Below are 27,968 nucleotides of genomic sequence, written 5' to 3' on the forward strand. Positions count from 1 at the left end.
ACAATTGCTGAGAGCAATTCTATTTCAGATCTATCCCCATGTGTCGCCTCACCATCACTTTTATCACCACTACCTTACGCTGACCCTCCTCTGCTCTCTGCACAATAGCCTTGTTTCCGATTTTACCTGCCACTTGTCTCTTCTCATGGCCAGAGGGCCAAAGGAGCCTGAGGCTTGTTTTTGTACGGCCAGAGGTGCACAGAATAGTTTTTACATTTTTAAAAGATTGTATAAAGCAAAAGAAAGACGGAACGGTGGAAAGAAGGAAGGAAGGAGAGAAAGAAAGAAGGAAAGAAGGAAGGAAAAAGTAAAACAAAACCCAAGGAGTACATGATAGAGACCATATATGGTCCACAAAGTCTAAAATATTTATAATCTGACCATTTATAGAAAAAGTCTGCTGACCCTGCTGGCCTATGCGCCATCCTGCCCATAGTTTGTACCTTACTTAAAAACCTGTGTCTGTGTAGAATAAACATCAAATTCCTTAGCTTGGTATACAATCAATTCCCTAGGGAATTTGTCTGCAACCTTCCTTTCTAGACTAGTCTTGCAGCCCCTCTTATTCCATGGACACTCCAGCCAGAACAAATTTCTCACTATTCCCAGGACACTCCACATGCTTCCGTGACTGCTGTCACTCAGCCTGGACTGCCTTTCACCCCTTCTCCATTGGAAGTCTCCCGGACTCATGTCATGTCTCTGCTTCTCATCGCCTTCGAGTCCCTACCTCTTTCTGAATAACTGTAAGTTCTCCAACTGTGTTAAGAAGATCCAAACTCTCTTTTTAACAGCATGTTTTATCATTCACTTTCCCTCTAGCACAACCAAATAATGCCATCCCATACCTAAACTTTTCCTGCTTTTGGTAAGATTCCCTTCTCTTGAAATGTCCTTTTGCATGTCTATCCATCCAAATGGGACTCTTCCATCAATGTCCAGGTCAACTGCTCCCTCTTCCGTAAGCTTTCTTTGATCTTCCCATCTCTGAGTCATCCCTCTCTCCTTAAGCATCTCTGAACACATCTTCTAAACTTCTCTGAAGGAGTCAACATTTTCCACTCCATAATACAATTATTTGTGGGAATGTTTTATTAGCTCCATAGATTTTTAAGGTCTTTGAAGACTAATATTTTCCTGACATCTTTGTATGATTCTCCCTCCCCGCCAGCACCTACCTTAGGCCTTTTGTACAGAAGGTACCTGATATACATACCTGTGAAACAAATGCTACTAATTGATAGGTCTAATTTGGTTGTCTATATTTAGTCACAGATACTTTGTATAATATGACACCAATGAAAAGGTACATACAGTAATTAATGTTTGAACTGGTTAAACAAAAACAGTAATGATACTATTCCACTTGCTTGTGTAATAAAAATACAATCTGTTCATGGTCAAGACTTAACTAAAAAGACTGTGAAGCAAAATCCAACGCTTGATTTTCATCGTGTCCATTTTGAAAGTTTCACTGTTCAGCACAAAGATGTTGAGTTTCCTTATGTGACACAACAGGAGGCCAACCAATATTTGTCATAGAGGTACATGGGTTCACAGTGACGGTGATATGAAGAGAAATATTTGTCCCAGTAATTTCCTGATTTTCCACAAAATGTGTCATCAGATAGAATAGGCACTTAAAATTTTGCATGGACTCCAAAAGTCGGTTCTTTAAATAATACACTTATAGTAAGGAGCACATTTTGGGGTTAAAATAATATGTCCTATCATTATTAACACACTCATGGGACATAATAATAATCAGTTGTAGGTACAATATTTAATTATCTCCCAAACATCCAGTAATATGTGAACAAAATGACACCTTTACCTGCAGTCAATAAAGAATATGGAATAAAATCTATTTTTTATACCCATATGTGATAGGATAAAAATTATTAACATGGGAATCTTTAGAGAAGTCCCTCTTCCTCTGCTCACCAATGAAAATGCTGTCATTGCTGGTCCAATTTTCCCTTCACCAACCTAACCTCCAACCTCATTTTGTCTTTGCCTGTTCCTAGAATCAGAGACTGGACAGAAAGGAGGGATGATGAGAAGTTCTTTCCTAGAAGGGTTAAGTAGAGCTACACAATAAAGAGTAGAGAAAAAAGGAGTTTAATGGAAGAGAGAGTAAAAGTTGTGTGGGATATGGATAGAGAGGGAACATTTTGTGGTGGTAGATGATGTTTTGGAAACAGTGATATGTGGAGGGAAGTAAAGGAAATATGAGAAGTGCTTCTGGGCAGAGATATGCATTGGATTCCTTTTAGTATCCTTCTGGAAATATAGGTAAAGAACAGAGATCCTTTTTATCTTATTTATTTTAGCTTGTGATTTTAAACTATTTTGTGACATGGTTCTGGATCAGAACCACATGTAACATGGTTTCATTAAGGTTACACATTAATATTTACATTTACATGTTGTATACTGTTCTTCCAAATATTCTTAGAATATGAGGGTAGAACATTTTAAGACATTTTTTATGATAAAATAAACCTAGATATGTTAGGCCATAAAATACAGCATCCATCTGTAGTTTCCCCCCCAGCTAAAACATAAGGCTTCAGAGGAACCACAAATTTTTAGCAGGTTTCTTCAGGATTGGTCCCACATTCCTTGTCTGCATTCACTCTCTTCTCCACTAAGGGATACACAGGTGAACACTCTGAGAAGCTCTGGCTTAACACAAAGGTATTATTTAGACTTCAAGGATACACATCTGAGAATGTTATTAGACATTCAGAAGACCACCCAGGAGACATGAACATTTATCTTAAATGTGTTGTTTATGAATAAGCATTTATATTTTCCTCCAGTTCTCAGCCAATACTATTTCAAGAGTGAACTAGGGTGGATATGAACCAGTAGGAAAATAAAATAAGGCTTACATTTCAAATTTAGCATTTTGGTTTTGATGCATGCCCACAATTGGGCACGCATCAATTTTCACTGATGCCAAGGAGTGTACACCAAAGACCTCTCACTTACAAAGACCTCTCACTCACCCCTACCCACAAAGAATACTCTCAAATCCTCCCTTTTCTTCCCTCACGCTTCCTGATATTACTGGGACAGTACCGTCTGTATAGTGCTGAGAGGGTCCGGTGCTCATCTCATTGAAAAAAAGAAAAGAGGAGTGGGTGCTGCTCAGGTGAGAAGGTTTTCTGGGGAGCCCCTGAAACATAGATTTTGAAAGAGCCCCATGGACATAAAGAAAAGTATTTGAAGAAAAACCCTCTTATGTTTCCTGGAGGAAGGATCGGAAGACAAGAGAAAAAAGAAAGGAGACAATCCGATGGAAGTTCCAATAATAGGGTGACTGAAGTTTGGAAGTATATTTGTTTGTTTGTTTAATTAAAATTTATTGGGATGACAATGGTTAGTAAAATTACATAGGTTTCAAGTGTACAATGCTTCATACATCGTCTATATATCACATTGTGTGTTCACCACCCAGAGTCAGTTCTCCTTCCAGCACCATATATTTGACCTTTTTATAAAATGACAAATTTAATTATGATTTCCAAACATGACATACTGATGACAATAAGATTGGAATATATAAAGCTTTTTTTTTTTGCTATTCCTTCCAATAGCCCTATAAGACAGGGCAGTAATACATTCATTTTGTTAATGAAGAATAAGAACCAAAGTGGCTAGTTTTTGCAAGGGGATATGAATGGATGACTGACTTGGTGCTTTGACTTTGGGCCTCTGTGGTTTACTGGGCTCTCGCTCCTCCATAGCACTCTTGTCAATAAGGAGAATCAGTGTGAAGAAACAGAGACACTGTAATGGAGGATGACAATCCCAGCCTCAGGGTTCTGGAAACAGCCAGGTGTTGGCTAGAATGGGAGGCCCCTTGGGAAGACACCTGACTAAAAACCACAGTGAACGTGAGATTCTCATCAGGCTATTGTGGCCGAACATGCTGGAAGGCCAGAGAGATGGATCTGACGAGCAAAGAAGGCCTGATTCTAGTTCAAACGTACTCCCTTGGCTCTCTTATTTTCTTGTTCCCTGTTCCCTTAAACTTTGGCAAAAAGAGAGCAGCCGTACGGGCTATAGTGAGCCCAGGGAATGAGGAAACAAGAGCACCTGACACAAGGAAGGGGAAAGGATACCAACCGACACGCTTCCATTCCAGAATCAAGCCACGAGCATACAAAACAAGACACTGTGTTCTGTGAGGACAGAAAATTCAATCACTGTTAGATCCTTTGACTCAAGCTGCTTCCAGCTCACTTCCTTTGACTCACTATAGCCACTGGGAGGAGGTACAGGCTGAGGGGCCACGTGTAAAGAATGAAATGACACCCCCACTGTCATTAGTCAGTTAAGATGGGAGGTGTAAGAAACAGGGAAAAAGACAGTGAGTTTGAATTCCTATCCAGATGACATCCCATCTTTGGGTCTCATTTTTCCCATTTGTATAATGAAAGGGTGTCCAGGTTTGATATTCTGTGGTACCATGAACATGTGTGGCTCATGAGTCAGTGATGTGTAAAGTATAGTCGGAGGGCAGTAGACAGTCAGATAATGACTATCACCCAGAAATGAGATGATTCCAATATAATGAATATTCAGTAGCTGGCACAGCTTCTGGCACATGGGAAAGAAGCAATGCACATGCTTGGCTTACTGAATGAACGTACATATGTGCGGTCTTGTCCCTTCCGGCATATGATTATACGTATACATATATGTTCACACCTTCTCTTGAGGTTGGAAATGTAAAATTGACTACTCGATATCAGCAACAATGAAAATGAGGAAATTAAGTCAGAGTAGATTCTCCCTGTCATACCAGAGGGCAATTTCTACTTCAAAAACCAGTAATCAAGAATGTCTTTGAATAATTATTGTCCCAGGACACCTCAGTATTCACAAAAATAAGTCAGCAAACTATGTGATATTGATGGATAACAAAAGCTAATTTCTCATATCTGATTTTGCTCCCATCTTTCTGGTCAAGAAGAACAGTTTTCATTCTGAAAAGTGACGGAAAAAATATTGCCGAGAGGGAAATGAAGCCCAGATGAGTAGAGAGATTGGAAAGTAGAGAAATTTGGGCCCAAGGCCCCAGTTCCCTTCTCGATGAATTCATCTCATGGATTTTGTATACCTGGAAAGGTGCTGGGGGCAGACATTCGAAGTTCTGAATTTCAAAACTGAGAAGGAGGGCATTCCATAAATTACACAGAAGTGAGCTTGACGTCATGGCTGGCTAAGTTCTAGAGTTAATTTTCAAAGAGTAGAGGCCACCACGTGTTCATCAGGCAGAAGCTATGGAGATGAATCTCATTTTCATTTTTGTTCAAGGTCTCTAGACAGATAAGGCAAATACCGGAGAAACAGCACATCTGGGTCATCATAAGGTCCCTTGTATTTCTGTGGACAAGTCAGAAATATGTGCTTGGGTGATAGGACACTGCTGGACCTTCTTACTTATTGAATGATCATGCCCCCGCAGGTGCCGATTTAGGGTTCCCAAGGGCCAGGAGACCCTTAACAGGGTGTCATAGGCCCCTGACTTTGGTTCCGACTATGCAACGTTTTTATCAGTGAAATGATAAAAAATAGTGAAGGTTGGCTTTTCAGACTTGAGGTGATACTAAACTAGAAGAAGAGAGAGGCTGTGCGGTGCCACAATGACAAGTGATAGAGACGCCGACACTAGAGTTTCCTACGTTCAAAACTGTTACACCCTGTATTCAGATGAAATCTGACACAGGAATACAACATGCAAACACAAGCACGGAGGAGCTTCTGTGTTTGAAATGGGACAGAACACCAGAGCCGACTTCCAAATCTCCTTACACCCTTCCCCTCCCTTCCACTGAGGCTGCTCAGTGACTTCATGGGACCCCCCCTTCACCCCCTCATTCACAAAGGACAATCAAACCAGAAGGAATGTAACAGTCATATCAAATCTACAACAGGCAGAAAGGTGCAGAGCTCATCCTGACTTTTGCCTTTTGAGATTAAGAAATAAAGAATTTTGTAAGGTTCTTCTGTGTGGGGGCAAGTGAAGCCATGTGTGCACAACTGGGGGAACAGACTGCAGGTTTCAACTGAAATGATTCTGGAACAATGACTACACTGCATACAAGAAATGAGGTTGAGCAGTGGCACATGTTAAGTGACTTTGAGTCTTTAGAACCTGAACCTGAAATGTCATGATACCAAAAAAGTGAGTCAAATGGTCTGTGGCATCACGTTCTGTTCTGTGGCATGATCCGCACCTCCCGAGTGCATTGGGCAGCCCTGAGCACATCAGGAAGACAAGAGACAAAGTGGGCTCTGTTCAGAGGGGAGGGGCAGGGATGGATGGTGGAGGGTGTCTGAAAGCAATCTCATCATCTTAGGACCAGCTGAAGAGACTGGACGTTAAGGGGATGTAGAGTGAGGATCTGGGGAAGACAGGAAATGATAGTCGTTTTCAAATTCTTAAAGGGAAATCAGAACTTAGGTTTTTTCTGAGTGGCTCCTGGGGCAGAATAAGGACTGATAGCTCCATCAGAGGAAGAACTTTCCAATAGTCAGAACCAATTATAGACAGAAAGGAGGGGGACTAAGCTCCAGTCACAGACATTGTGTGACCCTGGTTTGAGGACCTCTTCGCAGGGCTGCTGTGCCCTGGCTTCCAAGTTTGAACATGGGATTGGAATAGATGCCTCCTAATTCTGAAAAGTAATGATTCTACATAAGTTCCCATTTAAAAAGCATCCTAAACCTCCCAAACTCCAAACAGCCAGATGATTTGTCATAATACTAAGTAATGACAAGTAACATTTATAAAAATGGCCCTAAGTTTGTGCAAATCTCCCAAAGCACATTTCTCAAGCAAAATCGATGATAACTAGGAGAATTCTAGCGGTGTCATTGGTTGGTATGCTATCCATGCTCTGTGTAGTCACTGTTAACCATAATTGATAAGGAATCTGAACACTCTATTCCAGAACGAGTCTTGGACAAAGGAGTAAACCACATCCAATGTGAGTCCTTCCACAACGCTGCTTATATGTATTTCCACAGTAGATGCATTTATGCAAATTACTTCTTCAATAAACAAAAGTACATGTACATTTATTTTCTAAAAGATTCTGATCACACAATACTTTTGAAAAAATGCATTTGCTCTTTGGATCGTTATGTTTTTGCAGTACCTCTAAATATGAAGGATGCTAGGTTATGGTAGTATGTGTATTCCTACGTACACAGCACTATAATCACAGTAACACACTACTCTGGAATTGAACACTCTTGGGCTACCAACACCGCGACAATCCTTTTTATATTCCCTCAAAAAGGATTTCGCATACACTGGCCCTAACCACTCCATGAGCTGATCCACTAGTTGGATCATATCACATGTCCCGTGAGGTACAGGAATGTGTGGAGAGGGGCTGGAAAGCTTTTTACCCACGACTTGGGAACTATCGACACACAGGTCTCTAATAACAAGTGGGAAGGTGTGTGAACAGTTATTACCCAACTTGACCTCAGAAGCACACTTTGGAGCATTTTAAAGAGTCTGCAGCTTAAGTCACTGCCATTGATCCACTTGTACCACAACCACAGGCTGCAAGTTCTGGTTTATCCGTCCTGTAACTATCCAGGGAAACGTGGACCTGGCCTGGATTTGACCAGACACCATTTACGGTCCCACCCAACTCTAGAACTGTGTGCCTCTGTATGTAAAGTAATATGCTAAGATGTTTGCAGACAAACCCAGTAGGTATTTAAATTTAGTCAGTGTACATGACAAACATGTCAATACTTACTTGCCGTTTTATATTACTTTTACATTAAAATAAAGAGGGATTATTTGCTTCATAAAATATTGAGATTGGTCTATATAAAAGATCTCCTCTGGCTTAAAAGTCCGTGATTGTTTTGTGTCATAAAAGGTATCAGTATGTGATTTACTTTAACATAGACATACACAGGTTCTTTAAAGAGTATTCTGATATCATATTTGAATTCATCCCCATTGTCCCTAACTGCCACCTTGGCAATTCATTGTCATTTAACTCCCTGGCCCTCAGTGCATTTCTATGTAGAGTAAACAGACTGGTATAGAGACTTTTTTGGTCATCTCTTTCCAGTTCTGATTTCTGAAGCAAATTCACACAGCACAGAGTAAAGCATAGCACTCTTTAGGTACTCATGAATGTATTATTTTCTAAAATCCACAGTCAGTAAACACAACCATGAGAAACATTAGCAAGAAACATATGGTCTTTAAATTGCTACTACCCCCCCAAAAAAAACCACGGTATCTAAGAAATGATTCCAGAAATGGGAAGACTTGGGAATATATGTTCAAAATATACAAACAGCTCAATTTCCAAAGGATTCTGCCAATATACTCATAAACTTTGAATATCCTTTCCCCCCAGCTTCCGACATAGCTCATTTGATCTTGTGCAATTCTCATACGGAACATAAAAATCCCTGGAGGCAGAGTACAGATTAACTTTGAAAACAAGGACAGATATAAAGACCACAAATATGAGAGACAGACTCCATATCCTCAGTACTCCCTCCCATTTAGTCCTCAGTGACTCATCCATCAGGGCCCAGTGCCTGCCCTGTGTGGCCACTGTAAATTCTGCCTGAGGCTGGGCTGAGGACAGGGTCCCTCTATGTAATAATAGCTGGGCATCCCTCAGTAATGAAGTGCAGAGAATCGCAAGGCCCTGTGGCCAGTCCTGGCATCAAAACCAAATAGACCCCAGGACTTACCAGCTGCTCTGCTGGTCCCGTCCTGCCCAGGTGATGGTTCTGCTGTTCGTGAATAGAGGATTGGCAGGTCGGGGAGCTGGGAGGAAATGTAATTTACTGCATCTGGTAGCAGAGAACAGGGAATACAATTAGGCACAGTGTCAGGAGGCCCAGTGGGTTCACTGCCGAGACAGCAGCTTGTTTGCCCTACATAATGGAGCACCGAGGCGGACACTGAGCGAGAGGATCAGGGTAAACAAAGACAAGCATTTGCCCAGTGGCTGGTTTTCAGCAGAGGAGCTGAGGCAGGAGGGATCCTGGCCAGAGAGCTGAAGCCCAGGACTGCTCTGTGTATTAAAAGCTTCATCGGAAAGCTCTGTACAATGAGTTTGGCTGGGGTAGGGGGATGAGGTGGGCCAGTGAGAGCCATTATCAACTTGGTGGCATTGACCAAATATGGGACATCAAACTAGAAATGTGCATTAAACAGTACTGACAAATCGATTTGGGTCTCATTCCCTGAACTGGAAATATAGCTTTATGAGCCTGACTCATTCCGAAGATAAGTTTTATATGTGTTTTGCTTTTTCTTTTGAAAAATACCTCTAGAATTTACAATGTCAGTACTTCAGACTGGTGTTTCAGCCAGGAAATGCTGAGTTCCAACTAAAAACACCCAGTGGACTCACCATCAGCTCACAGTGCAAACGAGGCAGACCCGCTCTGTTTGGGAATACACCTTGACAAGCCCATTCAGGGAGGGGAGACCCTGGAGGTCATGACCATCAGCAAGGGGCCAACATGTCAGAGAGAGGAGGAAAACACTGGGGTGAGACAAGGAGAAGAATCTGTGTGTGCCCCAGAGAGAAGTGGAAAAGCCAAGGCAGGAACATTCTAGAAAGCTGGGCTTTATGTAAAGTGATTCCTTCCGATGTCACAACCATGTCCCAGAATCCTGGAATGCTAATCACGTATCAATAATTACATCTAACTGCATACTAAATATCTCCACTAAATACCCTACAATCACCTCAAACTCAACATATCCGAAACAAGACTTATCTTCATGCGTCTGCTGCTCGTCTTGTACTCTGTATCTCGGCTCACTGGCACCACCGTTCACCTGGCCGGGGTTGTGGGCAGTGCCCTTCACTCCCCCTCCCAGTGTCCGGTTAGTCCCCTAGCCTCGACCTCCTTCACATCTCTTACGTCTGTCCCATTCTCTGTATCCGTGTCCATACCACCTTCGTTGTGGCAGGTTTCTTTGTGATTTTTGTTATTTCATGCTGGAGTGGACGGATAACCGAAACCGAATTAGGATGAGGACTAGGATTAGTTCAGTTCTACACCAGCTAGACCATTGCTGACTCACGTGTGAGTCTGAACAATACAGAATGTGCTGAAACTGGACCACTTGACTTCTTAGTGCAAAGAACACACTCTGTTAGTGAGGATCAAGGGGGGTTTCTCTCAGAGAATGGATTTTTCCATAGACACCATTTGGGGGAGAAGAACCAGGAAATCAGGAGGAGGTTGGCAGGTTTTAGATTGGAGTGAGGCTCCGGCTAGTGTCTTTCTCTGGGGCCTTATGTGCGCTAGAGCTTGGACCCTCGGTCAGGCAGACATGGCTGAAGACCTACTGCAAGGAAACAAGTTAGGCTTTTGGGATGGTGGGTTGGGAGGTGGCCAGGAAGCAGCCTGTGGGGTGGGCCTGGATTGGAGCCAGGGCTCTGAGTGTAGCCACACGTCTAAAGTTGCATATTACGCTGCCACTATTCCTGAACTTAGGGTGCAGCCCCTACTCTAACTGTGGAGAGCTGTGGGAAGGGTCTGGGCCCCGAACCAGCACAAGGCAGGACCAGAGAGAGCAACAGGTAGGATAAACCGTCCTGGGCTAGGGGTACATTGATGACAGTGGACCATGGGAAGAAGAGAGCAGCGATCTGGGACAAAAGCGACAGTTTAGGGGACAAGAGATGACCAGAAAAGATTTACAGAACTTCTGAATTTCACTAAGCATTTCCAGAAATCTGTGGAATGGGATCTCGGTAAATCCGACTTCCTGCATTTAAATGAAATAGAGGTTCAAGCCATTAAGAGCAGGTGAGAACACACGGACTGGACTCACATATATCTAGTACATTCTACACTAAATATACAGTTTCTGGGGCACCTCTGCACACTGCAAGTTTTAGTAGCTAGAAACAAAAGCCACTCACAGACAGGGACTCTGCACCTGAAAGAGTATGTGATTCCTAGTGCTCATTTGTCAGCTTACCACAGGTGGCAGCTCCCTGCCAGATGTGAGGGGGCGATGGAGTTATTTTGTGTAGTGTTCACTGGCTACAAGCTCGCGGAATACAGCTCTTGGAGGTCTGAGGCTCCAGGGCTTCTGCTAAGAGATAAGGGAGTGGCAAGGAGTGGGGCATGAGGAAGAACAGGGCAGCCCCCTCGATATATCATTAAATGGCAACCCCTATGGCTATGCAGCCAGGAGGGGTCTGATAGACCAACACAGGGAATAATGAACGGGGCCTCCAAAACTTCGGTGGGAAAAAGGTCCTTACGCGGCCTCAGTCAGTACACTGCCCTCTTCCTGCCACAGTCAGGGTGGTCTATCGTGATTCTTCCCACTGTGAGAGAAGGTAGAAAGCAGTCACTGACAGAGCAGAAACTTAAGATGAGTGCTTCTTATTAGGTCCAGCACTGCTAAATATTTACTGTAGCTATGAAGAACAGAAATGGCCAAAGTCAGAAAAACAAAGGTGATGAAAACTGCCCCGAACCCATGACTTCTGCACAACTTGGAGACACACTGAGATTTCCCAAAAATTGGTATGAAGGTTTCCATATGGAGGTGACTTCAGACCACCACAGACAGGGATGGGATGGAAACTTAAGATCTGCATCGTACAGCAAGGACTGAGATAGGCCCAGGGTATTTTTCCTTTGTCAGTTCTGGCCAAGGGTTTCACACCAGCTTCTCTGTGGGTAAAGAATGGAGTTCGCACTAGATACACACTGTATGCAATATATAGTTACACAAGACACTGTGCCTATTTAAGGCAGTAAAAACTACCCACCCAACTGATGAAGACCCTGCTATGCAACAGTGTGCTTATGGGGGGAGGGAGAGGAAGTATGTGTAGTGGGATCAGAATGTGTATGGCCAGGAAATTCTACTTGAGATTAGAATATATTGTTCTTGATTGCCAGGGCTACCATGTGATCAAAAGCCATTTGGTGATCCAACCATACCTTCTCCTCTGACGTGCAAAGGGTGACAGGCACACAGTGCCTGAAGTGGAGTCATTACACACGCACACACCAGCAGCCATCTCCTTGGCACCTCACTAAACTAGGGCTGCTTTTGCTAATTATCTGCAGCATCTTGAACAGTTATATAAACTTAGTTGCCCCTGGATTCTGTCATCCGCGTGTTTCAGAAGTTGGGTATTTTTCGTAAGGTATGATTCTATAACAATTTTGTGTTAGTTCTTAGTAACAACGGTTGAGTCTAAAAGGATCTTGGCAACTTCGACATCAAAGGGGCCTTTGAAATTAAAGAATGAGACAATAATTAGACAATTCACCGCCCCTTAACTGGTATTGCTTCAGTTTTTACCCTCAGACCACAGAGTGATCTACACATTGACCATGTTCTTGGAAGGATCTGTTTCTTCCTTCAAATTTCTTTCTTTGCCAGTAGATATGGGGTGATGGAAGGCCCCCCCACCCCATCCCAAGTAACTTGTAACCAGAGATGGCAGGAATCACAATCCAGGGTGACGGGTAAGAACACAGTAACTTTTCCCCAGCCATTTCTTGGAATCCCTAAGACTTTTGTATCCTCTTCACTATGAGATCACCCATCCTGTCAAAAAGCAATGGAGGACAGAGTCATGAAGGCAATTTTCTCTGCAGGCTCTTTTTAATTATGATCACGTGTCTCACCACCTCTCGGAACTGCTTAGGTGAACAGATGAAAACAGTGGGAAGTAATGCAGGAGGAAATGAGAGAAGTTTAGAGTGAAAAGGAAAGACACAGTGGCAAGAGCTTATAACAAGGCTTCATTTTTGCTTGTTTCAATGCCATAGACTATGTGTGGCGCCAGGCCCCACACAGCCTTCCCTGGGACATGGCTCGTCCCTGAGAAGTCCAGGAAAGTTCCTGGTTTGAGAAGGGAGAGAGAAAAAAAAGGGTCGGCGTGCACCCTTCTGGTATTTAGCTGTCTATGGGTCAGTGTCCCAACCCCATCCTCGCCTGACACTTAACTGTATTACTGCTGACTAGTGTATTGCCTCGGGTGTTCCCATGCATCCACCCCCAACTCCCCAAACAGTCAAGGTCACATCCTCAGACCATGCTCCACCCCTAAAGCACAGAACAAGAGCCCTGACTTGGCCACACCCTAGAGAACGCTCTAGAATTGCCATAAGTCTTCCTCCTGGAGTCCCTGCTGGCTCAGCCCTGACTTGTCCCTGCCCACATACACTGAGAGCATGAGGTTTCATTTAGTACCTTCCCAAAGATAACCCTGGCAGCCAAAATCCAGATCCCCTGCCTTTTACTTGCTGGGAGGGAAAAAAGCAACACACACACACACACACACACACACAAAAAAAAAAAAAAAAAAAAAACACCCAACACTGATTTTTTTTTTCCTGAAGTCAGGATTATCCTTAGTGCAAGTATCTTTGCTAATCCAGAAAAATGCATTATCCATCTCTGCGTTTAAAAATCTCTTCTTGTATACTATTTCCAAGTGACACTGGGAAAACACTGAGGTCAGCTCTTACTCCGGCTCCTGAGCCGCCTCCTAGTTGAGAGGTCGACTTTACAAGAACCAGGTGAGCATATAGTATCTGATCCTTCTGACAAGGCTGACATTTTAAAGCAGGTGTAGCTGAGGGCCAGAGTGAAAGTGGGAATCGTGTGGTTTTCAGGGGTCTGTGGCTCAGGTCAGGGGAGCAAGGTGAAGGATGAGAGGCACACAATCCCAAGTTCATCCCCAGGGCCCCAGTTAAGGAGAGCGGAGGGCAGGGGGCAAGGAAGGGAAGGGAGAGCCGGAGGAGGGCCTGCTCCTACCAGGATGGGGGCAAGAAGCCAGGACCCTCTCCCACACTTCACGTGCTCTGGGCCACTGGGCCCCACAGGAAGGGAAGTTCTGTCCAGCCCCACCTCCCTGGAAGACTGGAGAAACTGCAGTTATCAGATTCAAAGGAAAAATAGAGGCCTTAGAAAAAGGTTCCCTAAACACCAGATATTGGCTTTCTGATGTGTGTTGTGACCTGGAGACCTAAACACCAGCACACCTGGGTTCATTCCTGCCCGGGACCTGGTCCTGATTTAATGAACACTCTTTGCTAAGCATCTTCCAAGAAAGTGAAAGTGGGGAAACGAATGGGAAGGACAAGCGCCAGGCCAATTGTGTAAGGACTAGAAACGGTGCGTCGAGAAACAGTCCCTGAAGGAGAGAGGCAGAGAACACTCGGGACGTGCTCCACCAACAGTGCTGCTTACAAACCAGCACACCTCGTCTCCTCGTGAGCCTGTGTTCATGAAACTAAGCTGACCGGGATGAAAACATCCATCTACAGACAGGCAGGGCAGAGAGCGCTTACACTTACCTCCATCCGAACTGGAGAAGCTCTGTGGAAACAAAAGCAGGGCCGAGCGTTACTACACATATGAGGACAGGAACCCCCGTCCACTTAACCCATCTTTCTCCCCCAGGCCCAGGCCCAGAATTTAACTGGTGGGCAAACCCGAAGCTCTCTTTTCTTCCTGGAAAGTTGTTTTTGGGATGCTGAGGTTTAAGGGAAAGATACCCTTGGTTTTGTAATATCAAAAAATTCCATCTTAAAATTAATTTGTTTAGATTGCTTTCCTATTACTGATGGGTACCTAAGGAAACAGGAGTTATAAAATAGAGGAAGGTCCTTAGATATTTAGAGCCTTTCTAGAGGCTTTATAGATTTTCTTCTCTCTTTGCTATATACACAGCACTGTAAAATTGTATGTGTTTACACTTTGCTCTCGGAATTCATGTCCATTTGATTGGTTTTGCCTCTGGCCTTTTTTTTTCTTTTTATAAAGGAAAAACTTAAAGTAAAGCCACAGGGAGCATGTTTAATCTGCTTAATAAGAATTGGTTTTAGGATTCTAGAGTCCAATGGGAGATGACTTTTCAGGCATCAGCCATATAAAGGGTTTAGACAGGCGTAGATGGGGTTAATTTAATAACTCTTCTCTGTGCCTCCTGGCAGGCCAGGTGGTCCCACACCTGAAGACAGGCCACTCTCAGCTGCAGAGATGGCACTGGTCTTCACACATCTGCCCCTCATTGCCAGAGTGTGCGGCTCAGCCTTCTTGTCAATACCAACTGGCCTTTTGTGCAGTTGGCACCATTTGACTGGTGCTTACTTCCCCGTGGGTATAATTTAGAGAAATCACATTTGTTTTCTTCACCTTCTGAAAGTCCTTGAAGGATTTTTCCGTCTCCTTTAGTTTCTCTAGGATGATTTGCTCTTTGGCAGATATCTGCGACTCTTCACTTTCTAGAGCCTGTATTTCCTGCTCCAGCCTGGAAAACACACAAACAGAGGACAGGTTACTTTAGTGTCCTGCCATCCCGGGGCCAGAGAGCAGATCCTTCCTGTGGGGTGACTTCCTAACAGTCTCTGTTTTACACTATGCTGAAGTATCAGGCCAGTTTCACGTTACAGAGCATCCTGTGTTTTCAGCTTTGCCACCAGGCAGATGAGCAGACGTTGGTCAAAGGATAACAACCCGGAGCTACTACCACTAGTTCATTGCCACCACTTGCAATATGCTTTGGTGTCTCCCCTCCATCTTTATCAATGTGCATAGTCTTAATTTGGAGGCAGATATTTTTACACAGCAGAAGACGTAATATCTGAGAGAAAACAGCTTCATATTCCTTTAGCGGTCTCAGAATAACTGCTCTTCTATCATGTTGGCCAAAGGATGACAAACCAGCTTTTTTGTTGTTGTTTTGTTTTTTGTTTGTTTGTTTTTTAAGGAGGGCACAGCTCAGTGGCCCATGCGGGGATCGAACCGGCAACCCTGGTGCTACCAGCACCACACTCAAACCAACTGAGCCAACCAGCCACCCTGACAAACCAGTCTTGCTCAAAGGAAATACATTACCAAGAAATGGTTAAGAGCCTGCTGTCATCTCCCTCAGTGGCCTGTCTTCTACTGCCAAAAAGATGGAGTAGACTGATACAACTGCCTCTACTTTCTGGAACTTTCCTCAGTTTTCATAGCTATGCTATATATTTTCTAAAAGGCAAATTTCAGCACTGCCAGGAGACTCAGGGACTCTTCCAGAACAGCAGCTAGTTATGATTTGGGGGACGTTTCAGCAGCTGTGTTCTTTCAATGAAATGATAACAACAAATTAACTTTTATTGAGCACTAAATCTGTGCCAGGAACTGAATAAAGAATTCACATGGCTTACTTTATTCAACCTACTTCATGACCCTGTGAGAAAGGAATCCCCGTTTTACAGATGAGATCATTAAGGCTTGACAAGGTTAAGGAACACATTTACTGTTGCAGAGCTTGAAGCAAGGATTCAAGCCCAGACGTCTAACTATAGATCGGCTCCTCATCATTGCGCTGAACTCTCACCACATGGATTCTACAGCATTTCACATACTCCTGCCTTGTTAAACACTGAGTGTGTGGGCATACTAGGGTGGCACTGTTATTCAGCAATGACTTTGGGGTTATGAAGGGATGGCTGTCCCCTGCCAAAAGGACTCCACACTATTGTGCTTCTTGAATTATTTGGTCCTAATTTATTCGTTCATTCATTCAATTTTGCTTTTGGTCTCTTTCCCCTCTGTCATGTTGGAAGCTTTGCTATAGGATCTGTGCCCGCCTATATTATAGCTCCCTCCCCCTCCTTGTCTCCCATCTTCTGATCTGCTGTTGGGACCTGGCTAACCAAGTCTGTTAGACTAAGACCTAAAGTAAAGAGTTCAGAGTGAGATCTTCTGAGGGGTAAGGAACACCAAGATAGAAGCACAGATTTATTTAAGGATGCACTGTGCCCCTCTGGGGCCTTTTCATTTCCTTCCTGGGCATCACAAAAAGCAGCTCTGGTTGGATGAGACTTTGCAGCAGCTACTTTGGCTTATGAAGACAAACCCTATATATAGTTATATCCCCTCCAAATGAACACAGCTTCAGATGTACTCATCACTTCACTCACAATAAAAGTGGAAGACCTTACAATGACTTCTAAGGCCCTACAGTCTCTAGCCTCCCAGTACCCATATGGCCCCCACTCTCACCAACACGCCTATTTCACTCAGCTTTAGTTAAACAGAGCTACTTCTTATTCTCCCATTTGTGCCCCATATTTTCCCCTGCTCTAAGAAACCCATCTCAAAACTGTAACCATTCTGGAAGTCTCAGCTCAGATGCCACCTACAGCATGAGGCTTTCACAGATTCACCACCAGGAAATAACATCGTCTCCTCGGAACATTTGTTAGCACATTATTTTGGTTTATCAGAGGTCTTCTCAAGTCTACTATGTGTTAGAGTAGTAGTTCTCAACCAAGGTGATTTTAGCCCCTAAGAGATATTTGGCAATGTCTGGAGATGTTTTGCTTGTCCATAATACAAGGAGAGTGGAGTTGGTGCTCCTGGCATCTAGTGGGTAGAGGCCAGGGATGCTGCTGAATATCCTGCAATGCACAGGACAGCTCTCCAACACAGACTTGTCTGGCCCCAAATATCAGTAGTGCTGAGGTTTAGTAACTCTATGTGTTAGAGCGTATATAAATTATTAATTTTCCCTACTAGTTTATAGATTCTTCATGGAGAGGGCACGAATGCTCAATACAAGTATGTGGAATGAATGAAAGAAGCTGAACCAAGTTGCAAAAAGCCATGGTTCAGTCAAGATGAGACCTTCAGGATTTCTGAGACCAGGGTGAATTCTGCAGCAAGCTTTGACTTGGGAGCGGCTGTGTGTGGGCTGAGGAGCAAAGAGAAGCCAGAGGAGAGGGGGCCAAGCCACACAGATATTAAACAAAGAGATATAAAACTCCTTTGCCATTCCAAATGTTCAGCAACATCGTCTACACACATCTGTGTCAATTATTTTTTTGGGGCGCTGGAATCGAGGCAGGAATATGAGCATGGAATAAGGACAACACACAATCAAAGGATCCAGACACTGAATTAATTCAATGAGTAGAGGAGCTCTGGACTAGAGGGTTCCTGGAAAGAATGGATGGTAGTACCTGCCATGTAGGTTCTGAGCAAATTTCACTTGAATCGCAAAAGAGTACCTCAGCAGGTATTTAGGATGTGGATACATTGTATTCTTCTCAAATGTGTTCCCACCCCTCCTCCTTCACCTCCATGGGAAGCAGATATAGATCCCCAACCCACTTATGTTGGTCCTGGACACACAATGTGCTTTTTGGCCTCTTCGTGCCTGGGAGGTACTTCCCTGCTCCTTGACTTTGGGCTCAGCATGGTGACCTGCTTTAGCCAGAAGGATGCTAGCAGATACAACACAAGGAGAGGCTTGAAATGTGTTTGCTCAATTGGGCTTGTCCTCTTGTGCCTCTGCCAGCACCACCGAAGAGCTTCTCTGGGCAACTGCTGTCCCTTCAGCCTGGGCTCTGGGAAGAACACATGGGGAACAGACTGGAGCCCAATCTAGAGTCAGAAGCCATGCCCAGTCAGACTTGCACCTTCAATTAGAGTCACTCAGCTGAGCTCAGCCTAGATCAACCAACACCCCCATCAATCACAGAAGTGTAAACAAGAATAAATGATTTTTCTCTTAAACCACTGAGCTTGAGAGCAGTTTGTCATAAAGTCCTATTGTGACAACAGCTAACTGATATAGTTCAAATATTAATATATTTTAGGAATATGTCTATTATATATGTATATTATGATACATATGTGTGTATATATCCTAATTTTTATCATATATACGATGATATATACTAATACATACTTTATCATACATATACTATATGTACACATATATAATATATATAATATACATATATACATCCCAAAAATACCTGAAGCTAAAAGATTAGAAAGAATACGAGCTACCTTTGCCCCACTTCCCCCAATCTTCAGAGAAATTTCAAAGGATACAGGGCACCACTTCATGAGGATTAAGATTGAGAAAATAGGAAAATATCAGTGGTAATTGTGTCTGGGTAATGGGATATTGGGTGATTTTAATTTTGTTCTTTCTAACTTTCAATATTTTCCCAATTAAAAAAAAATTCATGTGTTCTTTACCTACGCAGAATAAAAACAATACATTGCTTTTTAAAAATGCCTCCTCTGGCCTAGTGCTGAGAAGGCAGCTCTCACAGGCGGTGGCACCGGGGAGAAACCAGGGCCTCAGCTGCTCATGTCAAGCGAGGGGTTAAATGGGTGGCCCTCCACATCGATTTACAGTCAATTCAACCAACATTTACAGAGCTTGTTTGGCTGGACTTGGAGCTAGGCCCTACAGGGGATTCTAAAATAAATAAGATTGTGTAAAAATGGCTGACTTAAAAAAGGAAAAGGCTGACTCTAAGTAACTCGCTTCTCCTGGTTCCGCAGCCCCAAGTGGTTAAGAGTTCTCTGTGACCTGATGCCCACTGGCTGGCCCGACTGTCTCCACAGCCTGCCCATGGCTCTGTGGGTTTCAGGGCTCTCAGCTATATAGTTCAAGTGCTAAAGATCTGGGTCATGATACGGAGTAACTGAGAAGGAACAGAGAGAGAGAGAGAGAGAAAAAAAAAAAAAGGCAATGAAACTAGACTTTTGCGATAAGAACAACTGAGTTTCACTCAAAGGGAATGAATGAGGAAAACTGACAGTGTATGTAAGTCTAAGCAAGTCAGACCAAGTAGCAGGTCTCTCTGCAAATGCACATGTGGGCTTGGGCCAGGACCTAAGGACGCTGGACGCCCAGGCTGTGATCTTTCTATGGAAAACCTGAGTCCTTGGCACTGAGAAGCATCCCAAGAAACAGTGTCATGGGTTAGTAGTAAGTCATTGCAGCTGGGCTAGAAATGCCAGTGTTTTGTAGTTTCATGACTGAAACCTAATGCAGTCTTCCCTGGAGGAGCCAAGTAGGATATTGCCGAGCTAAAAATAAAGAATGGGCAGGAAGTGTAATTTATACACAAGGTTAATCGAGGCTCTTCAGGCTGAGACAGGTGCACATAATAGCCTCTGACCGACTTGCTCAGTTTCTTCTGGGCAAAAAGGAGACTGCAATAGGCGGTGAGGAAAGGTGACACACGACAGCTGTGTAGGTTTCATTTACTGGAGATGAAGTCACAGTCATGGCCAAATGGTCTTATAAAATCTACCTAGCCCCAACAGACCTTCCTCACAGGAAATACAAAGGAGCTACAGCTCTAGGAAGTACATCAATCATTCTCTCATTCAAAATCCATTCATGCATTCATCCATCCAAGTGTTTGCAAGCACCTTCTATCAGGCACTACGCTGAGCATCAGGGACAGAGCTAAAGCAGCCAGTGTCTGCTCTGAGAGCTCTGGGTCAAGTGACGAGAATAGCGGAGCAAACACAGAAATTACACTACAACCTAGAAAGAGCGAGCACAGAGGAGAGAACCACGTGTTGTGGAAGTGTCAGCTCTGCCTGGGAGTGTGGCGGGACCCCAAGTTGCCTGCCCAGTATCTACCCTTCCCTCACCCATACTAACAGAATCCTTATTTTTGTTGGGGATGACAACGTGCTCAGCTGAAAATGTACCCATCCCAGCTTCCATTGCAGGAAAAGGTGGCCACAGGACAGCTCTGACCAATGAGATGTAAGAAAACATTGTTGGGAGAGACTTCTGGGAAAGCCCCTTAAATAGAGGAGGGTTGACTTAAGTGGCATATGTCCTTTGTCCCTTTCCTTCTCCCTAATGCTACCTGATGCTAGAGAGATGTATTAGTTTCCAACTGCTGCTGTAACAATGACCACAAAGGTAGTGGCTTACAACATGTAAACTTATTATCTTATATTTCCCGTGATCAGAAGTCTGACATGAGTATCACCCCCAAAATCAAGGGGTTTGCAGAGTTGTGTTCCCTTCTGGAGGATCTAAGGGTGAATCCATTTTCTTGCCTTTTCCAGCTCCCCGAGGCCACCCACATTGCTTGCCTCCATCTTCAAAGCCAGCGATAGTACATCTCCCTGACCATTCTTTCCCAGACACATCTTCCTCTGACTCTCTTCTTCTGACTCCCTCTTTCACTTGTAAGGATCCTTATGATTACATTGGGCCCACCCAGATAATGCAGCAGAATAATCTCCCTATTTTAAAGTCAGCTGTTTAGAAAACTCAATTCCATCTGTAACTTTAATTCCCCTTTGCCATGTGACCTAATGTAGTCACAGGTTCTGGAGATTATGATGTGGACATCTTTGGGGGTCTATCACTCTGCCTACCATAAGGAATATGATGCTAGAGGTGGAGCAGTCATCTTGTGTCCACAGGGGCAAGAGTATACTAAGGATGGCTGAGTGTGCAGAAGGAGAGAAACTGCCCGATTCTGGATGGCATCATGGAGTGACTGCACCAGCTCTGGGTGGTTGGCCCCAGATTTCTCGTTACGAATTTAAGCCAGTGTTGTGATCACAATTGAATTCAATTTCCAAAAGATACAAGGTGTCAGAAGAACTTAACTGAGTGGGTGATGTGTTAGCTGGGCCTTGAAGGATGCATTCGCCAGGTGGAAAAGAGAAGAAAATGTGCCAGGCGGAGGAGACAGCATGGGCCAGGGCACAGAATATCGTACGTCCCTATGCTTACCCAGGGCCAGGCAGCCTGGCATGGCCTTTTCAGTCACTGCGTGCTCTACCCTCCAGTTGACATGGCTCAGCACGCCTCAGAGAGGTCCTCAGCGTTCCCGGTCCTCATCCCCATAGCTCACTTTGCACTTTCATTCTGCTGTGCCTTGCCTGGTCCAGAATTACCCGGCCTTCAAGGCCCTGTTGAGAACCTACCTTCTGTCCTCTGCAGTGGGAGAAAACAAGACCCAAACAATGAGAGAAGAAGAGAGACTGAGTGAGAGGGATCCCGGGCCACTGATTCTCTATACCACTTCCCATTGTCCTCTGCTACACCTTTAACCTTTTTACAGGAGCCAATAAAATTTTCCTTTGTGTGGGCAACTCTCAGTTGAATCCAAAAGAGCGCAGACTAATACAAACTGGCTTTCCAATAGTCTTACTGTTTGGAAAGGGCTTTGCTTGTAAACTCAGGTATGCTTCATTTTTCTCTCTCCATTAATGACGACAATAATTATAATACTAATACATTTAATATTGTTTTTGCTATGTATATATTGTAACAATAAAGATAATGATCAGGATTATTGAGTGTTTGCTGTGTGTTAGGTACTGTTCTAAGTGTTTTATAGGCATCATGATACTTAATTTTCACACTATTCTATGAAGTAAGAAAACCTTTAACTGCCATCACACAGATAAAGGAACTGAGATACAGAAAGGTCACTGACACGTCCAGGGTCACAAAGATAATGTGGACCAGGATCTGGACCTTGGTACTGAAGAACCAGTATTCTTTGCTACTGCTTTCAAGGACCTCCTACAACTACTTCCTCTTTTTCCTTAGTTCCTCAAGAATGCATAGTGCAACCTGATTTATTTTGCATGCTCACAGAACCACAGAAGGTCAGGGTAGGAGGGGAAATCATTTAATCTAATTGCTTTTCAGAAACATGAAGCCCCTGCACTGTACTCCACCCAGCAGTTATCCTACCTCTGCTTGAAATCCTCCACATATGGGGAACTCATCACCTCCCAAGGCAGCCCATTCCCTCCCTGAACAGTACTAACCATCAGAATGCTTGCTCTCAGATTTAGGCAAAATTCATCTTCCTGTAGCTTTCACTAATTGTCTCAATTCCATCCCTTGGACAGGCAGAGGTCAAGTTTAGCAAACACCATGACTTATAGGAGCTCCATTCTGGGAAATGTGAAGACCCAGGGCAAACAGAATTTACTACCCAGTGGGGAGCACGGGTGATAGGAATTGGGGCCCAGGAGTGGAGTGGGGGGTGGGGAAAGAGTGGAAAGGAAAGAGGTGGAATGACCAAGAAAAAGGGGGACATCCTGGCTTCCTCATGGAATGAACTCAGCACTGACTAAAAGCTGAGGTGAGAGGAACAGTTATGTTCACAAAATCCTCAGCTCCTTAAGAGTCTTTCTGAGCAAGCTCTGAACAAGACCAGTCTATTCCTGACAATGGAGTGAGCCTCTACAACTGTCCTCACTGCTGAGGGACGTGGGCTAGGGTTACATACACATGAACTGTGAACAGAGCAAACACTGTCGCTCAGCTGACACGCATTTGAGTCTCAGTAAATCCTCCCAGGATGAAAGGAGATGCTGACAGAATGGCCAAAGGTGCTGAATTCAGACCTGTTCTCTTCTCTTGAACTGTAATTTTACAGTTGAGCAGTCAAGTGGGGTGCCTGCCTGGCCAATGTGCCAAAACAAGAACTTCAGGAAGGATGTCTGCTACTCAGAGGAGAGGAGAGCTGCCCACATCTTTATTTATTCAGCACAAGGAAAACTATAAGAGACCACTAGTTGTTCACCAATTTCCATCCTCTCCTTCTTTCATAGCGACAGTCCCTAAGGTTTGGCTGGGTGTATGGCCACACAAAACAATGTCTACATTTTTCAGCATCTTTTATAGCCATTCACAGGATATTCTGGCCAAAGGGATGAAAGTGAAAGCTCTGTAGGCCAGTTTCTAGAAACTTCTTTAGCGGTTCTTCTTCAGTCCTTCATCCTTCTGCCTGAAATGCACATGTGCGCAGGTGGGGCGTGAACTGCCATCTTGGACTTTGAGGACAGGATAGGAGAGGAATAAGCTGGAAGAAGCCTGGGTCCCTGAGGAATTCACAGAGCACAGCCACCAGACCGTCCTTGACTGACTACACGTGGATTTTTACTGGAGGGAGAAATAAACATTTTGTTGAAGCCACTGTTACTGTGGGGCTCGGTGACTTAAATCTCCATCTAATCCCAATATATATGAGACATTTGCCACATGTTGTTGAATTTTGGATGAATGACCATAGACGTAAGCTGAGGATGTGGGGCCATAGTTAATCACAGCCCAGAGCCTCAAAAATGACCCAGCAGCAGCAGAAGAAAAAACGAGCAACTGCAAAGTTCCGAATTCATCACTGCTAATCAACTCTTGTAAATGGGGCTTGGCTGGAGCTGTGCTTCAGCCTCAATCTCTGACCCATCCCAAATCTTGGCAGAAAAGTTGCTAATCTTTACACAGTGCTAATCATCCATGTCCGAGCATTTCTTTGGTGTGCTGCGACTGTGATGTTTGTGTCAGTCTGACTCCCAGAGCCTCTGCCAGCTGGGTGAACATCAGTGAGGGCCAAGATTGGGCTGTCTACACACTTTAAACACCTGTCCATCCTTGCAGTGCAGCCAGCTCATCACCCCTACGCATAAGCTTTCACCACATGGTGCTCACTCGTGACGCTGACGTTTCAGTTGGATGGTAGGCGCAGAAGACACATTCTGTGTAGTTCTGAAGTGAGTGTGGTGACAAAGGCTAAAGTGGCTGGCAGCTGTTAATTCTGCCTGCCCAGAATCCCTGCCACTTTCCTTTAGGGAACAATATCCAGCTCCTCCCCCAGGAAACAATCTCTCTGGAGTTCTTTGTGGAGTTGGTGAAACTATTCATCAGAGGGCCCACGTGCCTGGCCACGGAATGGAAATAGAACTAATCTAGGTTGACTGAACTCTGGCCCAGTAATCTGCGTCCTGAGAGGAGTGAGGCAAGAATGGAGAGTAATGGTGGGTGAATCATTCCCATAGCACGAGGCTGAAGACTGTCCATTAGTTCCTGCTGCCTGGGTCCCCAACTCTGCCTGAGACCTGATTATGGGACCCCCCCTCTATTCTCTGAATATTTAACTCTCTCTCTCTCTCTCTCTCTCTCTCTCTCTCTCTCTCTCTCTCTCTCAATATCTATTTCCATACTCTAGGTAGAGCATAGAGCATTTGGGAAAATTATCGTTTGTTTTCACACAAATAGATGCTACGAAATTCATTTTCCATATTTCGGGAAGATAGTGCATTTGTTTCTATGGCACTCGCAAAATATTTTTCATTTGTGACTCAACTTGCAAGGAAACAGCTTCCTTTTACTTAGATGAGTATATCTGGAATCACCACAGATCGTTTGGTATTTTACTGTGAAAAAAGGTTAACAGCCCTTGAATAAACAGAGGATTTCCACTTCTCCTTATGAGAGAACAGGACCTTCCTTGACTGCAAGGTGTCAATGGAAACCAAACTCATTTCAATTTTTTTTTCTACGTCATCACTGAGACAGAAATATGGCAAAGAAGAGAGAATCTTCCCTTTAAGAATTCCTAAAACACAGCTCATATCCCTTCTTTTGTTGAAAAGCCCTGGTGGCTCTCCACACCTTCCAAAATCCCATCAAACTACTTAGGCTGGAAGTTAGCACCCTCCCTGCTCTGCTCTAACCGCCTCTCAGCCTTACACCTTCCCCTATGTTCCAGCCAACACAGATTGCTACTCATTTTCCGTGAAAAAGCCACTCCCAACTCCATCTACTGAAAACATAACTAATAATTAAAGCCCCAACTGGACTCTGTCTCTTTAGTAAAAACGTTTTTCTTAAGTCCCCTCAATCTGATGTGTTCACTCCTTCCAAATCCCCATAGCATTTTCAGCCCTCTTAGGTACTTGGGGTACGCACCTAGTATAAGAGTGGTAAAAATGAATTTATCCTCCTCAACACTATCTGTATCACCCTTCTCCCAAATATAGGCTTACTGAGCAATAGGACTATGTTTTGTTTTATGATTGTATCTCATATTCTTCCCTGTACATATTTGTTGAGAGAAGGAAAAGCAAGGAAAAGCAAAAATACACTTTTAAAGATTCTATGATGAAACTAGCTTGGAAATGGTAATGTTAAATATAATTTTCCAAATCTTGGCTTGGTTTTGCTACTTTTCCCTAAAATATACTAATTACTATATTTATTGAGGAAAAAAACATTGATATTAGGTTGATTTATATCTTTATCAAAATACACAGCTGGGACATAGCAACACTTTTCATTAATAATGTTCATTTAATCAAATTTAATCCCAAATACATCTAAACAAAAATTTCTCTCTCCATAAGTTTTCCTTAGCCCGTGGAAACCAGCCTTTCTCTCCTTTTCTTGTGTATTTACTCCATCTGGAAACACATGGCTCATCCCATCAGAATCTGGGCAAGTTGATTTCTGCTGCAGGAAACCATTATCAAGCTCACACTAAACATTGATTCTTTGGGTGTGATTCCTGTTTGAGTCTGTTTCATCAGAAATAAAGAGTTTTGATTACATGAAAGTAAGATGATCTTTCAAAGCAGTAGCACTCTTCCCAGTAGCTTAACCCTTTCTTCCCAAGAAACATCTCTTTTTGTAGGAAGAGAAAAAGTCCCACACAGCCTTCTTACCTCTAGCCTCTGACTCAGAGACTCTCCTATGAAGGCCCATGCCTCCTGAGCACCCGACCTTGTGCAGATTCCTCGGAGATGGCACTATTAATTAATTACCCCATACCCCTGTAGGTTCAACCTCTCTCCAAGATGCCTCCTTCCTTTTAGTCCATAAATAAGAATCAATTTTCTCATACCAAAAATAGGTGAACTTCTCTTGAACCTACATCCTGTTCAAGTTACCCTTGTATCTCTCTTCCAGATTTCCCTAACAGCAGTTGCCTCTTGCTGTCTCAACATCCTCACATCCCAACCACCCCTCAGCTTACTCCACTCTGCTTTCTGTCCCTGCCACTCTGTGGTATATGGTCTTGTTGGTCTGTGACGTCCTAACTGCAAGTCTAATAGATACTCTTCAGCGTGAACCTATTGCCTTCACTTTTTAAAAAACTGTGGACCATTCCTCCTCCCCTTTGGAGGCCATGACACCGTATTCTCAATATCAAATGTTCGTTTGGCTCACTTTTCTTGTTCCACTTTTTATCCCTGGCTAATCCTGTCCAGCCTTGCGCTTGAATTCCCACCTACATGCTGACATCTACCCAACCTATATCTTCAATCTCTTTCCTGAACTCCAGCTTCTATACATACAACTGTATTTTCAATGTCTCCACCTGGATGGTCCATAGGGACCTCAAACCTGACATATGCAAGACCAAACTCATCTTTCTCCGTAAAGCTTGTCCTTCCTCTGGCATTCTTTTGCTCAGTTTTTGATACCACCACCAGTCCATTCTACCTAAGATGGAAACATGGATGTTATCTTGACCTCTCACTTGCCCCTCTCTGATCATCACTGCACACATAAATTAGTCAATTTGCCCCATACATTTCCTTTCCTTTATATCTCTTCCTCTTGAGCCCTGCCTGGGCTCTCTCCCTCCTCCTAAATGCCTACAGCAACTTTCTAACCAATCGTTCTACCTCGATCCAGACTCATCACCCTCAAATCCAGACTGTGCCTAGACAGACCACAGTTGTACTCCGCTGCTGAAACCCCCCCCACACACACACTCTCTGCTGTAGGCTCCTTACTCTGGCACACTTCCAGCCTCTCATTTACCTCCAGGAACAATGAGTTACTTTTAGGTCCCTGCACACAGGGTGCTCTTTCTTGCCTCAGTGCCTTTGCTCCTAACTCCCCCTTTGTCTGGATTGCCCTGGTTCTCTCTCTTCCTCCCCATCTCCTAAGTAATTATTACTCATTCTTCAAGAATCTGTGCAGATATCGTCTCTTTCTGGAAGTCTTCCCTGACACCTTTCCCATGAAGGCACCTTTCCTCCTTACTGCCGGACCTCGTGGACTTATTTCTATCACCAATTTTATCCCATTGTATCTTAATCACTTTTTTATGGATTTGGGGTTCCCTTCCCAACTCCCATTTGCAAAGCTCTTGAGGATAACAGCCATCTCTAATTTATCTTTCTTTGAATATGGCTTCTAGCATTTACCTAGCTTGCTTCTAGCAAGAAACATGGCTCAGTGGAAGTTCCCAGGAAATGTTGGTTGAGTAAATGACTGTTTCAGTGAATGCACAAATTGTTTCTCAGCTGAAAATAGCCTCAATTCCTTGAGTCAAATGTAATTCGTAAAAGAACAAATTCAAATTAA

General features: G+C 43.8%; 1 protein-coding gene across 9 annotated transcripts in view; it reads right to left on the reverse strand.

The window, feature by feature from the left end:
- PALM2AKAP2 (PALM2 and AKAP2 fusion) overlaps positions 1-27,968 on the reverse strand; it is a 416,415-nt gene that overhangs the window by 186,931 nt on the left and 201,516 nt on the right. For 5 of the 9 annotated variants that reach the window (XM_019734170.3, XM_019734168.3, XM_019734167.3 and 2 more), the window contains exons 5-7: positions 15,212-15,326; positions 14,371-14,392; positions 8,761-8,862 (exon numbers count right to left, since the gene is read on the reverse strand). In XM_019734170.3, coding sequence (XP_019589729.3) covers positions 8,761-8,862; positions 14,371-14,392; positions 15,212-15,326 — 239 coding nt within the window. The remainder of the gene's footprint in view (positions 1-8,760; positions 8,863-14,370; positions 14,393-15,211; positions 15,327-27,968) is intronic. The other 4 variants (XM_019734173.3, XM_019734169.3, XM_074330813.2 and 1 more) reach the window with 1 other exon arrangement.

This window comes from Rhinolophus sinicus, chromosome 16 (genome assembly GCF_057876585.1).
Source record: "Rhinolophus sinicus isolate RSI-liver-muscle chromosome 16, RSI-T2T, whole genome shotgun sequence".
Lineage (NCBI taxonomy): Eukaryota > Metazoa > Chordata > Mammalia > Chiroptera > Rhinolophidae > Rhinolophus > Rhinolophus sinicus.